Genomic DNA, 16,265 nt, shown 5'->3' with positions numbered 1-16,265 from the left:
CCTTAACTACTCCTTGTCTAGAATATTACACCAATAAATAACATGCTGGTTCTGCCTGGTGAATGTCTTTTTTTTTTAATTTTTAAATTTTTTTTTTACTTTTGAGAGAGAAAGGTGGGGGGCAAGGGGGAAGGGCAGAGAGAGGGAGACACAGAATCTGAAGAAGGCTCCAGGCTCTGAGCTGTCAGCACAGAGCCCGATGTGGGGATCGAACTCATGAACCATGAGACGATGATCTGAGCTGAAGTCAGACGCTCAACTCACTGAGCCACCCAGGCAACACAGTATATGTCTTTAATGTACAAATCTTGAAATATTCTGGATAAAATGAACTTCTAATCAACTGTGTGAAGAATAAATGATTATCTAAGTCCCAGACTGATAGGAGTCTGTAGATTCTTTTAATAACAAATAGTAGCTAACATTTGTTGAGTGCCAGACATAGTTCTAATAAATTTACAAATATTTTCTCATTTAATATGGCCAATGATGCAGCCATTTTGTCAGTGAGCCTTGATAGAGTTTCCACATTTTTCAGATATTGAAAATGTCCAAGTGTTTGCAGTGCAAAGTGAATTTCTCCTAGTCATTATTCATTATAGAAAATTGCTTCCTGTAACAGGGGGGATCTGGGAATAGAGAATCATCCCAACCACTTCTGCTCCAGATATTTCAACAAGTCTGAAGATTGTAATTGTGGGTCAAATATTTTGCCCCTGATTCACTATATAGATATGTAAAACTCTCAAATGTTTTTGTCTCCCTGTTACCCAAAAGAAACCAAAATTGTGCTATACGCTAGTACTGAGGGAACTGACCACTATGGACATGAAAGAAAAGTTGCAATTATTTTTAGGTAGATTTAGTAATCTAAAATACCTTTTCTTATTTAAATTAAAAACTTAGGAGAACCAAAAGGAAATTTGAAAAAAGTGACAACTTTTCTAGAGACATCATAAGTGGAATGGAAAATCTTTCTGATTTTATAAATATACAATATTTAATCTTTAAATATACAATATTCAATCTTTCTGAATTTATAAATATACAATAATCAAAAAACCATAATATTCATAATTGAAACTGACAACAGATCAACAAAAAAAAGCATATGATCAATACTTAATTTCTAGAAGACCAAGTGAATATTGCATACACTAAGGTTATAAAAAATTGATGGCAAGTATGAATGACAGTGTAAGAGATACGGAAGACAAATAAAGGAATCTTATAGTAAATAAAATATTCTTGCATTTGTTAAAATAGTGAAGAGGGCTTTATTAAGGACTATTGAGACAGATGTTACGGTTATCATGTAGAGGAGAGAGGTCGGACTCAACTCTGAACACAACATGGACAAGTGGGGATTTACAAAACAGAATTAAGAGGGCAAGTGATGGGAAGTTACTAAGAGAACATAGTGGGTGGGAGATTTTTGCCAAACCAGTTGAAGGAGATTCCTGATGTAGGCAGGCCAGGGTGATCATACTTCAAGGATGGGGAAATTCTCATTAAACTGAATTGACAAGATTCTTACTACATCTGGGCAAAGTAAGCCCAGCAAAGGGGCTAAGGTCTAGATCGAGCTCAGAGGAGGGCTCAGGGAAACATGACTACAGTACGAAAAAATGAAAACATTCAGAGTGAAGGAAAAAAATGGAAAAGAAACCAAAATTCATAAATAAGAGAAAAAATATAACAGAATTAAATACCATAGAGATGAAGAAAAAGCTGTTTCTTCAAAGTAAATATTTTACTTGAATCACAAGTTTGAAGTTTTTAAATGTTTTTCCAGTAAACCATTTTGATTAAAGTGATATTTTATTTTATAAGAATTATTTAAAATTTTATGTTGTTTATATTTGCTTTTACAGTTACTTACAAAGTTACTTTATCTAAATAGATTAAAGACCCAAATGTGAGATCTAAAAACATACAACTCCTAGAAGAAAATATAGGCAATGATTTCTTTGACATTTGCTATAGAAACATTTTTGTACACATTATCTCCTCAAGCAAGGGAGATAAAGGCTTATTAAGAATAAACCACTGGAAGTATACTAAAATAAAAACCTTTTGCACAGTGAGGGAAACCATCAATGAAACCAAATGGCAAACTACTCAATGATAGAAAATATTTGCAAATTATATATCTGATAAGTGGTTAATATCCAAAATATATAAAGAACTAATACAAATCAACACCGTAATAAAACAAATAAACTGATTAAAAATGGGCAAAGCTATTAAAAAACAGACTTTTTTCTAAAGAAGAAATAAAGATGGCCAACAGACACATGAAAACATGCTCAACATCACTAATCATCAGGGAAATGCAAATTAAAACCACAATAAGATATCACCTTACAGCTGTCAGAATGGCTAGAATCAAAAAGACAAGAAATAATAAGTGGTGATGAGGATGTGGAGAAAAAGGAACACTTGTGCACTGTTGATGGGAATGCAAACTGGTGCTGCCACTGAAGAAAACAGTATACAGTTTCCATAAAAAATTAAAAATAGAATTATCATATGATTCAGTTATTCCACTCCTGGGTGTTTACCCTTGCAAAATGAAAGCAATTCAAAAGATACATACATTTATGTTTATTGCAGAATTATTTACCATAGCCAAAATGTGGAAGCATCCCAAGTGTCCATCAAGAGATGAATGGGTAAAGAAGTAGTGTGTGTGTGTGTGTGTGTGTGTGTGCCCGTGCATATATATATATATATACACACACTATATATATACATATATACATATATACATATATATATATATATATATATATATACGCACGCGCACACACACACACATCATATATAGACACACACACACACAATGAAAGTACCCAACCATAAAAAAATAACAAGATCTTGTCATTGAAATAATATGGATAGACCTAGAAAGTAAAATGCTAAATGAAATCAGTCAGATATATAAAGACAAATACCATATAATTTCATTCAGATATGGAATTGAAGAAACAAACCAACAAAGAAAAAAAGGAGACAAGCAAAAAGACTCTTAAATACAGAGAACAAACTGGTAATTGCCAAAGGGAAAGTTGGTGGGGCAATGGGTAAAATAGATAAAGAATGTTAAGAGTATACTTATCTTGATAAGTGCTGAGTAATGTATAGAATTGTTGAATCATTATATTGTATACCTGAAACTAATATAACACAATTAGATATTTCCTCATGCCTGTTAAGGTAGCTATTAACAACAACAACAACAACAACAACAACAACAAAACATATAACAAGGCCTAGCAAGCATATGGAGAAATTAGAACCCTTATTCACTGTTGGTGGGCATATAGAACACTGTAGCTACTATGGAATACAGTATGGAAGGTCCTTAACAAATTAAAAATAGAACTTACATGTGACCCAGAAATCCTACTTTTGTGGTATATCCAAACAAATGAAATCAAGACCTTAAAGAGATGTCTGCACTCCCATGTTCACTCCAATATTAGTCATAAAAACCAAGATATGGAAATTATCTAAGTGTCTATGGATTAAAAATGTGGTGTACACATATGATAATATATTATTCAGCCTTAAAAAAAAGGAAATCTACAATTTTATGGCATGGATTATCCTAGAGGACATTATTACTAAGTGATATAAGCCAGTCATAATCAGACAAATGCTGCAGATTCTCTCTTATGAGGTATCTGAAATAACCAAACTCAGAAATAGAGACTAAAAGATGGCTCTCAGGGGCAGAGGAAGAGGGAAATAGAAAATTGTTGCTCAATGGGTATAAAGTTCAATTTAGATAGGATGAATAAATTCTAGAGCTTTGCTGCAAAATATACTACCAGTGGTTAATAATATGTTGTTCTGTACTTTAAAATATATAAAGAGAATAAACCTGGTGTTATGTTCATACCATAATGGAACAAACAAAAAAACAAACATACAAACCTACATACACACAAAAGAACATAGGGAGATTGGGGAGTTGGTAGATGATTAGTACCTCGATTGTGTTGATAGTATCACAAGTGTATGCATATGTGAACATTCATAAAAATGTATTCATTAAATGTATACAATTTTTCATATATCAATTGTACCTCAACAAAGCAAGAATGTAATTTACTGGTTAACCTATTCATTCTTTAGTAGGATGTTCTTTAACCTCCACCTATTTGAAGGCTTTCCAAAATTTTTCATGTGATTGATTTCAAGTTTCATAGCATTGTGATCTGAAAATATACATCATATGATCTTGATCTTTTTATATCTGTTGAGGGAGGATTTGTGATCCAGTATGCGGTCTATTCTGGAGAATGTTCCATGTGTACTCGAGAAGAATGTGTATTCTGCTGCTTTAGATGAGATGTTCTGAATATATGTTAAGTCCATATGGTCCAGAGTGTCATGTAAAGCCATTGCTTCCTTCTTGATATTCTGCTTTGATGATCTGTCCATTGTTGTAAGTAGGATATTAAAGTTTCCTACTATTAGGGTATTATTATCAATGAGTTTCTTTATGTTTGTTATTCATTGATTTATACATGGATTAACCAGGAAATTAAAGAAGAAATAACAAAATACATGGAAACAAATGGAAATGAAAATACAACAGTCCAAACCCTTTGGGATGCAGCAAAGGCAGTCTTAAGAGGAAAGTACATTGCAATTCAGGCCTATTTCAATAAGCAAGAAAGGTCCCAAATATACCTAACCTTACACCTAAAGGAGCTAGAAAAGAAGCAGCAAATAAAGCCTAAAGCCAGAATAAGAAAGGAAATAACAAAGATTAGGGTAGACATAAATGATATAGAAACAAACAAAAACACTTGAACAGATCATTGTAACTAAAAGCTGGTTTTTGAAAGAATAAACAAAATTGATAAACCTCTAGCTAGACTTATCAAAAAGAAAAGAGAGGACCCAAATAGATAAAATCATCAATGAAAGAAGAGAGATCACAAGCAACACCACACAAACTCAAAGAATTATAAGAGAATACCAGGAAAAATTATATGCTAACTGGGCAATACAGAAGATATGGAAAAATTCCTAGAAATTCACACACTACCAAAAATGAAACTTTGAAGAATGAAACAGAACATTTGAACAGGCCCATAACCAGCAAAGAAATTAAACCAGTAATCAAAAATCTCCCAACAAATGAGTCCTGGGACAGATGGCTTCCCAGGGGAATTCTACCAGGCATTTAAAGAAGAGTTAATACCTATTCTCCTCAAACTGTTCGGAAAAATAAGAATGGCAGGAAAGCTTCAAAACTCATTCTACGAAGTCAGCATTACCTCATTTCCAAAACCAGACAAAGATTCTACTAAAAAGAATTACAGGCCAACATCCGTGATGAACCTGGATGCAAAAATTCTCAACAAGACACTAGCAAATCAAATTCAACAGTACATTAAAAGAATTACTCACCATGATCAAGTGGGATTTATTCCTGAGCTGCAGGGCTGGTTCAATATTCACAAATCTATCAACGTGATTACACCACATTAATAAAAGAATGGATAGGGGCGCCTGGGTGGCGCAGTCGGTTAAGCATCCGACTTCAGCCAGGTCACGATCTCGCGGTCCGTGAGTTCGAGCCCCGCGTCGGGCTCTGGGCTGATGGCTCAGAGCCTGGAGCCTGTTTCCGATTCTGTGTCTCCCTCTCTCTCTGACCCTCCCCCGTTCATGCTCTGTCTCTCTCTGTCCCAAAAATAAATAAACGTTGAAAAAAATTTAAAAAAAAAAAAAAAAAAAAAAAAAAAAAAAAAAAAAAAATAAAAGAATGGATAAGAACCATATGATCCTTTCAATAGAGCAGAAAAAACATTTGACAAAATGCAGCATCCATTCTTGATAAAAACCCTCAAGAAAGTAGGGATAGAAGGAAAATATCTCAACATCTTAATAGCCATATATGAAAGGCTCGCAGCCAATATTATCCTCAATGGGAAAAAAACAGAGCTTCCCTCTAAGGTTAGAAACACAGTAGGGATGTCCACTCTCTATACATAGAGAGTTGTTTAACACAGTGAAGTCCTAGCCATAGCAATCAGACAACAAAAAGATAAAAGGCATACAAATTGGCAAAGATGAAGTCAAACTTTCACTCTTTGTGGACATGATACTCTGTGGAAAACCTGACAGACTCCACCACAAAACTGCTAGAACTGATACATGAATACAGCAAAGTTGCAGAATATAAATTGGTTTCATTTCTATATACCAATAATGAAGCAACAGAAAGAGAAATCAAGAAAACAATCCCATTTACAATTACACCAAAAACCATAAGATACCTAGGAATAAACCTAACCAAAGAGGTAAAAAGATCTGTATGCTGAAAACAATAGAGACTTTATGAAAGAAGTTGAAGGAGACAAAAAGAAATGGAAAAACATTCCATGCTCATGGACTGGAAGAACAAATATTGTTAAAATATATATACTACCCAAAGCAATATACACATTCAATGCAATGCCTATCAATATAACATCAGCATTCTCCACAGAGCTATAACAAACAATCCTAAAATTTGTATGGAACCAGAAAAGACCCCGGATAGCCAAATTAATGTTGAAAAAGAAAACCAAAGCTGGAGACATCACAATTCCAGACTTCAAGCTGTATTACAATGCTATAATCATCAAGGTACTATGGTACTGGCACAAAAACAAACACATATCAATGGAACAGAATAGAGGACCCAGAAATGGGCCCACAAATGTATGGCCAACTTCTCTTTGACAAAGCAAGAAAGAGTATCCAATAGAGAAAGAAAACAAAACAAAACATAACAAAAAAAACAAAAAACCAAAACAAACCAAAACAAAGCAAAACAAAGAAAAAAAAAACCGTCTCTTCAGCAAATGGTGATGGGAAAACTGGACAGTGACATGCAAAAGTATGAAATTGGACTACTTTCTTATGTCATATGATTTCACTCATATGTGGAATTTAAGAAACAAAACAGATGAACATAGGGGAAGGGAGAGAAAAAATAAAAACAGGGAGAGAGGAAAACTGTGAGAGACTCTTAAATATGGAGAATAAACTGAGGGTTCCTAGAGGAGAGGTGGGAGTGGAAGTGGGAATGGGATAAATGGGTAATGGGCATTAAGGAGAGTACTTATTGGGATGAACACTGGTTATTATATGTAAGTAATGAATCACTGGGTTCTACTCCTGAAACCAATATTATCTGTTAACTAACTTGAATTTATACATATATATGTTATGTGTGTGTATATATGTGTATATATATATGCATATATATATATGCATATATATATACACATATATATGTATATATACATATATATATATATACATATATATACACACAGTACTTTCTCTGAGGAAGCTTGTAATACTTTCTTCTTACCCTTGAGATTGAGGTAGTTTCACACACACGCATATATATATTTCACACATGTGTGAAACTACCTCAATTTCAAGGATAAGAAGAAAGTATTACAAGCTTCCTCAGAGAAAGTACAGTTTACTTGTAGGGCAAAGATAATTATATCATGTTCAGGCCTCTCATGTGCAACAGGAAGTCAACACACAAAAGAGCAATATTTATGCACTCTGTTGAGAAAAGAATTATCCTTAAGAACCCTCTGCCCAACCACGTAACAGTTGTGTTGTCTTTTTCTTAGGGCAAAATAAATACTTCTTTTTATTTTACAATTTTATAAAAGACACTAGAGGATATCTGTGAACAATATCAGAAGGAGAAAAAAGAAAAACTGAAGCAACTTGTTGCAATTTACCTGACCAAATGGCACTTTAATCAGAGAAAGGGATTCAAGATAGGCACAGAAAAGGTTAAAAAAATAGAAAACAAAAAAAAAATAATCTGGCATGTTTATTAAGGTGGAAATGGATTATGATGTGTCCAGAAGCTCATTTGAGATTTTTGGTTATTACTAAAATAAAAGAGATATAACAATAACAATGATAATAATGTTAATTCTGTCAACGAACTCATGAAAACACAGGATTTAGAGGGAAAGTTTTCAGTAAAAGTATTCTAAATTTTCTTCTGATGATGGTGTATGCATATTAAATTTTATGTAAGAATATACTTAATTGTGTGTGAGTTGTAATTGAACTTATTTTTTTAATGTTTATTTTGAAAGAGAGCATGAATGGGGAAGGGGTAGAGAGAGGGGGGAGAAAGAGAATCCCAAGAAGGCTCTGTGGGGTCAGCACAGAGCCCAATGTGGGGCCTGATCTCACAAACCATGAAATCATGAACTGAGCCAAAATCAAGAGTCAGACACTAGGGGCACCTGGGTGGCTAAGTCGGTTAAGCATAGACTTCAGCTCGGGTCATGATCTCATGGCTCGTGGGTTCAACCCCCGCATCAGGCTTTGTGCTGTCAGCTCAGAGCTTGGAGCCTGCTTCAGATTCTGTGTCTCCTTTCTCTGCCCTTTCCCCACTTACTCTCTCTCTCTCAAAAATAAATAAAAAATTTTAAAAAAGATCAGAGACTTAACTGACAGAGCCACCCAGGCACCCCAAGTAATTTAATTTTATTTATAGAAATGATATTGTAACTATGTAAGGTAATGGATGATAACTAAATTTATTATGGTAATTATTTCTGTATATATACAGTTAATGTATATATCATGTTGTACACCTTAAATACACTATTGTAGGTCAATTGCATCTCAATAAAACTAGGAAAATAAAAAAATTTTAACATATAAAAATATATAATTTTATGTTTGATAGAGATAAGATGGTAACCACCAGTGAATTTAAAACAAATATTAGAATATCAAAATGGCTGTTTTATCAGTCTTTTGTTTCTCCATATAAATTTCATTTTTATTTTTACTTGTTTGATTTTTTTCTCCATATAACCTGCTACTATGTATTAGTATCTATATGCAAAATAACTAGCTGAGATTTTTATTGGTATGACACTGAATTTATAGATCAGAGTGCAAAGGACTGACACATCACAATAGTGAGTCTTCCTTTCTATGAACATGGAATATCTCTTCATTTAGTTATTTAATCAGTTTACTTCATATAGATCTTTCACATATTTTATTAGGTTTAAGTTTTTACCCAATTATTTCATTTTTGGGGGGTTGCTCATGTAAATGGTTTTGTGTTTTTTAATTTCAAATTCTACTTGTTCCTTGCTGGTATATTGACTTTTGTATATCAACCTTATATATTCCATCCTTACTATAAATGACATTAGTTCTAAGAGAGTTTGTGTGTGTATGTGTGGATTATTTCAGATTTTCTATTTAGACAATTATGCTATTCTGAAAACAGCAGTATTATTTCTTCCTTCTCATCTGTATATTTCGTATTCTTTTTCTTTTCTTACTGAATTAGAGAAGACTTCTCATATGATGTTGTAAAAGAATGGTAAAAAAAGACATCTTTGCCTTGTTCTTGTAGGTTTATTGTAAATATTCTTTATCAAGGTGAAGGCCTCCCCTCTGTTCCTAGTTTGCTGAGAGTTTATCATGGATGGGTGTTGGATTTTGACAAATGCTTTTTTTTTCATTTATTGATATGATCACATGATTTTTCTTCTTTATCCTATTGATGTGATGCATTAATTATGATTAGAGTTTTGAGAGGCCTTGCATATGTGTGATAAATACCATTTGATCATGGGAAATAATTCTTTATACATTTTTGGATTTTATTTTTATTTTGATGAAGATTTTTACATCTGTGTTCATGAACCATACTGGTGTGTAGTTTCTTTTCTTGTAATGTCTTTGTCTCGTTTTAATATTCTGGTAATGCTGGCCTCATAGAATGAGTTAGGAAACATTCCTTCTGGTTCTACTTCTTAAGTAGACTATAACTAATTGGTACAATTTCTTTTTGGCTCATTTGGTAGAATCCTCAGTGAACCCATCTTGGCCTGGTGCTTTTTGTTTTGGAAAGTTATCAATAGATTAAACATTTTTTTAATATGAAATTTATTGTCAAATTGGTTTCCAAGCAACACTTGTTGCTCATCCCAACAAGTGCCCTCCTCAATACCCATCACCCACCCACCCCCCCCTCCCACCCCCCCACCCCATCAACCCTCAGTTTGTTCTCAGTTTTTAAGAGTCTCTTATGTTTTGGCTCCCTCCCTCTCTAACCTTGTTTTTTTCTTTCCTTCCCCTCCCCCTTGGCCTTCTGTTAAGTTTCTCAGGATCCACATAAGAGTGAAAACATATGGTATCTGTCTTTCTCTGTATGACTTATTTCACTTAGCATAACACTTTTTAAAAAGATACAGGCTTATTCACATTTCAAGGGGGCATTTATCTTGATCATGTTCTTGAGCTTCCTGGATCTATGGCTTTGTGTCTGACATTAATGTAAGGAATTCTAAGTCATTATTGCTTCAAATACTTCTGTTCTTTTCACTCTTTCTTTCCCTCTGGTATTGCCATTACACATATGTTACACCCTTTGTAGCTGTCTCTCTGTTCTTGATACACCATTCTAGATTCCCCCACCCCCCGCTGGTGTCTTTTTTCTTTGCTTTCCACTTTTCACAGATTAAATTTAGATAATCCTGAGTACAAAGATTTTTCCTTCAGCCTGTCCATTTAGTCCTCCTAGTAAGTTAGGAAGCTTTCTTGTTACAGTGCTTTTGATCTCTAGTAATTATTTTTTATTTTCTCTTAGAATTTACACTATTTTGGCCCATATGTTCTTTCATGCTGTCTACCTTATCAGAGTTCTTAGTATATTAAGAATTGGTGTTTTAAATTCCTGTCTGAAAGCACCAGCATCCTGCCACATCTTAGCCTCATTCTGATGCTTGCTCTGTCTCTTCCAACTGTTTTCTGACTTTTAGTAAGTGTTGGCTATTTTTCTGGATAGCTAGATGTGATGTACTAGGTAAAAAGAATTGCTGTAAATAGGTTGTTAGTAATGTGGTAGTAAGATATTTGGGCATATGAAGTGTTCTATAGTCCTACAATTAGGTCTCCACCTTTTAATGAGACCGTGCCTTCATAATATGAACTTCACAAGGGCTTCTTAGACCCTACCTACTTGGGTGGGACCAGATGGCCAAAGTGGACTGGAGTTGGGTATTTTTTCTATATGAAAGGCTAGAGCCATTGAAGGTTGGGTCTTTACATTTACCCAGGTTAGTTAGATTCTAATTAAACCACATTAGGTTAGACTCTGGATAAATGGTTTCTTCTGAGTATAGACCTTATTAAGAACATAGTGTTCTGGCATATTCAAAATGGTTCCTTTTCTCCCCCCCCCCCCCCCCCATGGAAGCATGAATGCCTAAGAATATTTTTCCGATACTTACTCTATAATCCGGTTGAGCTCTGGATGTTTAAACTCACAAAAGCATGGATTCCTGCTATGACTGGGTCCTCTAGGAATTTTTGACTCTTAGGATTGTCCACCTTGAGTTTCTCACAATTAATTAAAGATCAAATATTTCTAGTTTAGCACTGGTTCCTACTAACATTTCTTCTAGTGGGTTTCTGCTGCAGTTAAGTTGTGACATTTTGTTTGTCTTTTCAGTTTTGGAGGCAGCTGTTTATTCTATGGCCTGACTTCACTTCCAGATCTAAGAAGTCTTGATTTTTCAGTGTGTATAGGTTTTCACTAGTAGTTAGGACAGAGTGGCAACTTCCAAGTTTCTTACATACTGAAATGGAAACCAGAAGTCTCTGCATTTATTTTTAACAGAATATAATGTTGAAACAGTTCATTGGTGGGGGGGGGTAACAAGTTTTTATTTGGCTTATTTTATTTTATTCATTTATGTATAAAAACAGGATTTCGATTAGCTCAATACACATTTATAAATTACTAAAAATGGAAATTATTAATTTCTTACCAGCAAATTTTCCCTTTTGAACTTATTATAATAATATTGTTACCTTGGACTTTGTATTGTTAAATTATAAGCTATAATTTTTGTATCTATGCTTAATTTTTGATCTTTTATATGTACTTTGTTTCTATTTGTGGTTTTATATTTCTATCTGTTATAATTTTAAAATAAAGTAATTTTACGTGTTGCATATAATTTAGACAAAAAACACAGGGAAATCTCAGATGTCACATGATTATAATTTGTTTCCTTTTTTTCTTTTTGAAAATGCATTTTTCTAAGAATACCTTGGTAATTGTTCATGTCATGTTTGATTTCCTTTTTGAGCTTAAAGATAAACAATGATTTACTAGGGGTATGTGTTTCAGGCCTACGAAAATGAATATACTGAAACATGTTGACACAAAAGATGAATTCTCTTCTGCCAGTACTTCTGTCCAGTCGCTAATCTTGCTTTATAATTAATTAGCTGTCAGATCTGCTAAACTTTCATGAAGAGACTACACAGATGTCATGGCAAATTGTTCCTGAAATTAAGATTTGAACTGAGAATGTTCTTTATCCTGACCTTACAATTCTTTTTATTGATTTTGCTGTCATTTTCACCTGTTCAGAACAGAAAGAAATGGAAATGGTGCTTTATTTGTTTCTAAGAAGGCACTGTCATAAACAAATGAAGAAATAGTTTAGTGTTTATCTCAAAACTTAAATATGTGTGTGCATGTGTGTATATCTTTACTCAACATTGAATTGTTGAAGTGACAACATGAATGTAAGACAAAAATTATATAGTTTAGATATTTAATATATAAAATGGATTTATAAAATGAAGCCATTGAAAATTCAATTGGAATATGTGATAGAGACAATATTTTTTCATATGTCACTCTAAATTGTTTTAACATGTTTTGCTTTATTATTTGTTAAAAATGTATTGATTTCATTTGTGTGGAGATCAATTTAAATGTTAACATTCCTTACACAAGTTCCAATGCACGTTTTGTAGTCATTTGAGCAATAAAATGTTCTTAGTGTACTGGAGTATCCTAAACTAGTAAGAATTTATTAACTTTTTTGATAACTTGAAATAAAATGGATAATATGTAATATATTTAATCACATATTCATTTCTATAAATATGTGCCATAATTTTGATGTCTCATTGTAATTACAAATTCTTATTCCAATTTTCCCAAAAAACGCTATTTAATTAGAATATTCTGATGGCATTAAAAGTTCCATGTAAATGTTTTTTAATGTTTATTTATTTTTGAGACATAGAGAGACAGAGCATGAGCAGGGAGGGGCAGAGAGGGGGACACAGAATCCGAAGCAGGTTCTAGGCTCTGAGCTGTCAGCACAGAGCCCAAGACGTGGGGTTCTAACTCATCAACCGTGAGGTTATAACCTGAGCCAAAGTCGGAGGCTCAAGTGACTGAACCACTCAGGCGCCCCTCCATGTAAATATTTTTAATTGCATATAGTTCCATTGTATTAATGACAGTTCACAGGTGTGATATTGTAAGACACACAACGGCAGTAACAGCACTATATTTGAATATTCGGTATTTATGGAAGCATTCCAATGTAATGTACCGTGTTAATGCCTTTTCACATAAATACTTGTCCATTTAAAAATAATTTCTTTAGGGGAGCCTGGGCGGATCAGTCGGTTGCGTATCTGATTTCAGCTCAAGTAATGATCTCCCCGTTGGCGAGTTGGAGCCCCACGAGGGGCTGTGTGCTGACAGTTCAGAGCCTGGAGTCTGCTCCGGATTTTCTCTCTCTCTCTCTCTCTCTCTCTCTCTCTCTCTCTCTCTCTCTCTCTCTCTCTCTCTCTCTTTCTCTCTCTCTCTCTGCCCCTCCCTCGCTCATGCTCTGTCTCTGTCTCTTTTTAATAAAAAATATAATAAAATAAAAAAAATAAAAATAATCTATTTAAAATAGTTTCCCAAAATGCAGTTGCTGTGCACAAATCTTGGATCAACCGAAGCCTTCGTTCCCCGAAGCGAATAAATTTACCTCAAGAAGCGGATGAAACCCGTGTCTGGTTCCTCCCTCTTCTCTCTGAGATGGTCTGGTGTTTCCGGAACACGACCTCTTCTCATCTGGGGAACAGGACGTCCAGGTACATGGATATGGGAGCGCCCATTGCGGCTCTGTGGGGCGGCTGTGGGGGATGGGGCCCGGTGCAGGCCTTCACCTGTGGGCTCTGCTGCCTTCAGCCCGCCGGAAGGACGTGAGCACGCGCAGTCCTCAGTGGCTGCGACGTCACCACACGCTGCCGCAGCCGCGCAGCTGCCCAGGGCTGCAATTCCTCCAAAAGCCCTTGTGGCACGTGGAGGCCCAGTCACTGGCCCTGGCGTGCAGGCTGCGGTGACCTTCACTGAACTCCGATGCGGCCTTGAGGACCAGCGGCCCGGACGCCAGGGGGCAGGCAGGACTCCTAAAGTTTCTCCTGCCTTATTACAGTCAGCACCCCCAGCGCTGGGACATGGCGTCATTGCGCACGTTTTATCCACTGTGGCTCCTGACCTCTTTCCATGCTCCCGTTTCACACCAGTGTTTCTTTTGCCTACATAGTAAGCTACCAACTCAGAAGCAGGTAAGAGTGTGCTTCTAGTGTATTCAGTATACCTATGAGAAGGACAGTTTTTCCTTACTTAAGTGTCAATAATTAGGCAATCTGACGGACATGCTTTTAGCATTTTTGCTCTTCTTCTGTCAAAATACTAATCTAGTGGTAAATTGATGACACCTTATGAAAAGTTTAACGTTGGTTGGGCTTTCAGCTTGAATCTGGATTTTAAGTTAAGTTCTAACTTATCACAGTAATAACTGTACCTTTAAATGAGATATCTTTGCTTTTGACATATGGAGTAAAAGCAGTAGATAGAGAGGTTTGCCCTTTTTAATAATTTAATAAGTTTAATTATAAATTTTCATATATATATAAAGGCAGAAATAGATATATACATACATATATGTGTTTATATCTGTACTTTTTTTCAATAAACCAGGGCCAGTAAATTTCTATGTATATATAAACATATCATCTCTATATATACATTTTACCCAAATATTTTGTCAACTGTTTATATACACTTAAACAAATGTTGCTTCAGTAGTTGTTTAAAATTTATTTGGGGTGCCTGGGTGGCGCAGTCGGTTGAGCGTCTGACTTCAGACAGGTCACGATCTCGCGGTCCGTGAGTTCGAGCCCCGCGTCAGGCTCTGGGCTGATGGCTCAGAGCCTGGAGCCTGTTTCCGATTCTGTGTCTCCCTCGCTCTCTGCCCCTCCCCCGTTCATGCTCTGTCTCTCTCTGTCCCAAAAAAAATAAATAAACGTTGAAAAAAAATTAAAAAAAATTTATTTTAATGATTATTTATTTTTGAGAGAGCAACAGAGTGTGAGTGGGGGAGGGAGGGACAGAGAGAGAGGAAGACACAGAATCCAAAGCAGCTTCCAGGCTTTGAGCTGTCAGCAGAGCTGGAGGCAGGGCTCGAACTCACAAGCAGTGAGATCATGACCTGAGCCAAAGTTAGATGTTTAACCGACCGAGCCACCCAGGTTCCCCAGGAGTTGTTTAATATCTTATTACATTGGGCAGATGGTCTAAAAACCTATTAAATTGATTTGATAATACAGACCCTTTTCTTGTTTAAAGGGAATATTAAATATGGTATATAGTCTTTTGTTTTATCTTTTAATGGATTTTTTATTAATGTGCATCTTTATAGGGTTTTAAAATAAGATGGAATTGAATCACTAAAATGCTCTTCAGCATCATTGCTTTTGAAAAGAATATGAAACTACTATGAAATATTCATATTTCATCAAATGGCTGTATGAATGTAATATATTGTGCAGAAATAGTATATAGAGTCTACTAATATAATAGAAAGCAAAAAGCAAATTTAGTGGTTTTCCTGATTAATAATTTAAACAACTTCTCTAGAAAATTTAATGCAAATTTTTTTATTTATAATGGGACGATGTACAATACACTAAGACACTAATGTGAGTTATAGTGCATAACTTATTTCCACTTTTATTAAACAGTAAAAATGAAATGATTAAATTGTGTATACATTCAGTTTGGGAATTTTGAGTTCAGTACTTGGGTTACATTTAGAAAGAAATCTGTTTTTTCTTTTCTTCAAAAAGATTCAATTTACAGGAAAGCCTTTTATAAGCAGAGGTTTGATTAAGATAAATAACAGATTTGCCTGCCTGGCTCAGTCATTGGAACATGACTCTTTTGATCTCGGGGTCCTGTGTTTGAACCCCACATTGGGTGGAGAGATTACTTAAAAAAAGATAACATAAAGTGGTTCTTTATGGTATAGACATAAAAACACTGCTGCGTTCATCAACATGTTGTCTTTGCTTTGGTTTTGGTGATGTACACC

At 34.9% G+C, this 16,265-nt stretch overlaps 1 protein-coding gene across 1 annotated transcript in view; it reads right to left on the bottom strand.

Moving 5' to 3' along the window:
* The window catches only part of LOC123386243, a 56,155-nt gene extending 41,799 nt beyond the window's left edge, over nucleotides 1–14,356 (bottom strand). Inside the window, exon 1 of the mRNA XM_045060663.1 lies at nucleotides 13,875–14,356. Coding sequence (XP_044916598.1) covers nucleotides 13,875–14,356 — 482 coding nt within the window. The remainder of the gene's footprint in view (nucleotides 1–13,874) is intronic.
* Between the last annotated feature and the right edge of the window lie 1,909 nt (nucleotides 14,357–16,265).

Source organism: Felis catus, chromosome B3 (assembly GCF_018350175.1).
Source record: "Felis catus isolate Fca126 chromosome B3, F.catus_Fca126_mat1.0, whole genome shotgun sequence".
Classification (NCBI taxonomy): Eukaryota; Metazoa; Chordata; class Mammalia; order Carnivora; family Felidae; genus Felis; species Felis catus.
The sequence above is the reverse complement of the archived record's forward strand: the minus strand, read 5'-3'. Positions and strand labels throughout refer to the sequence as shown.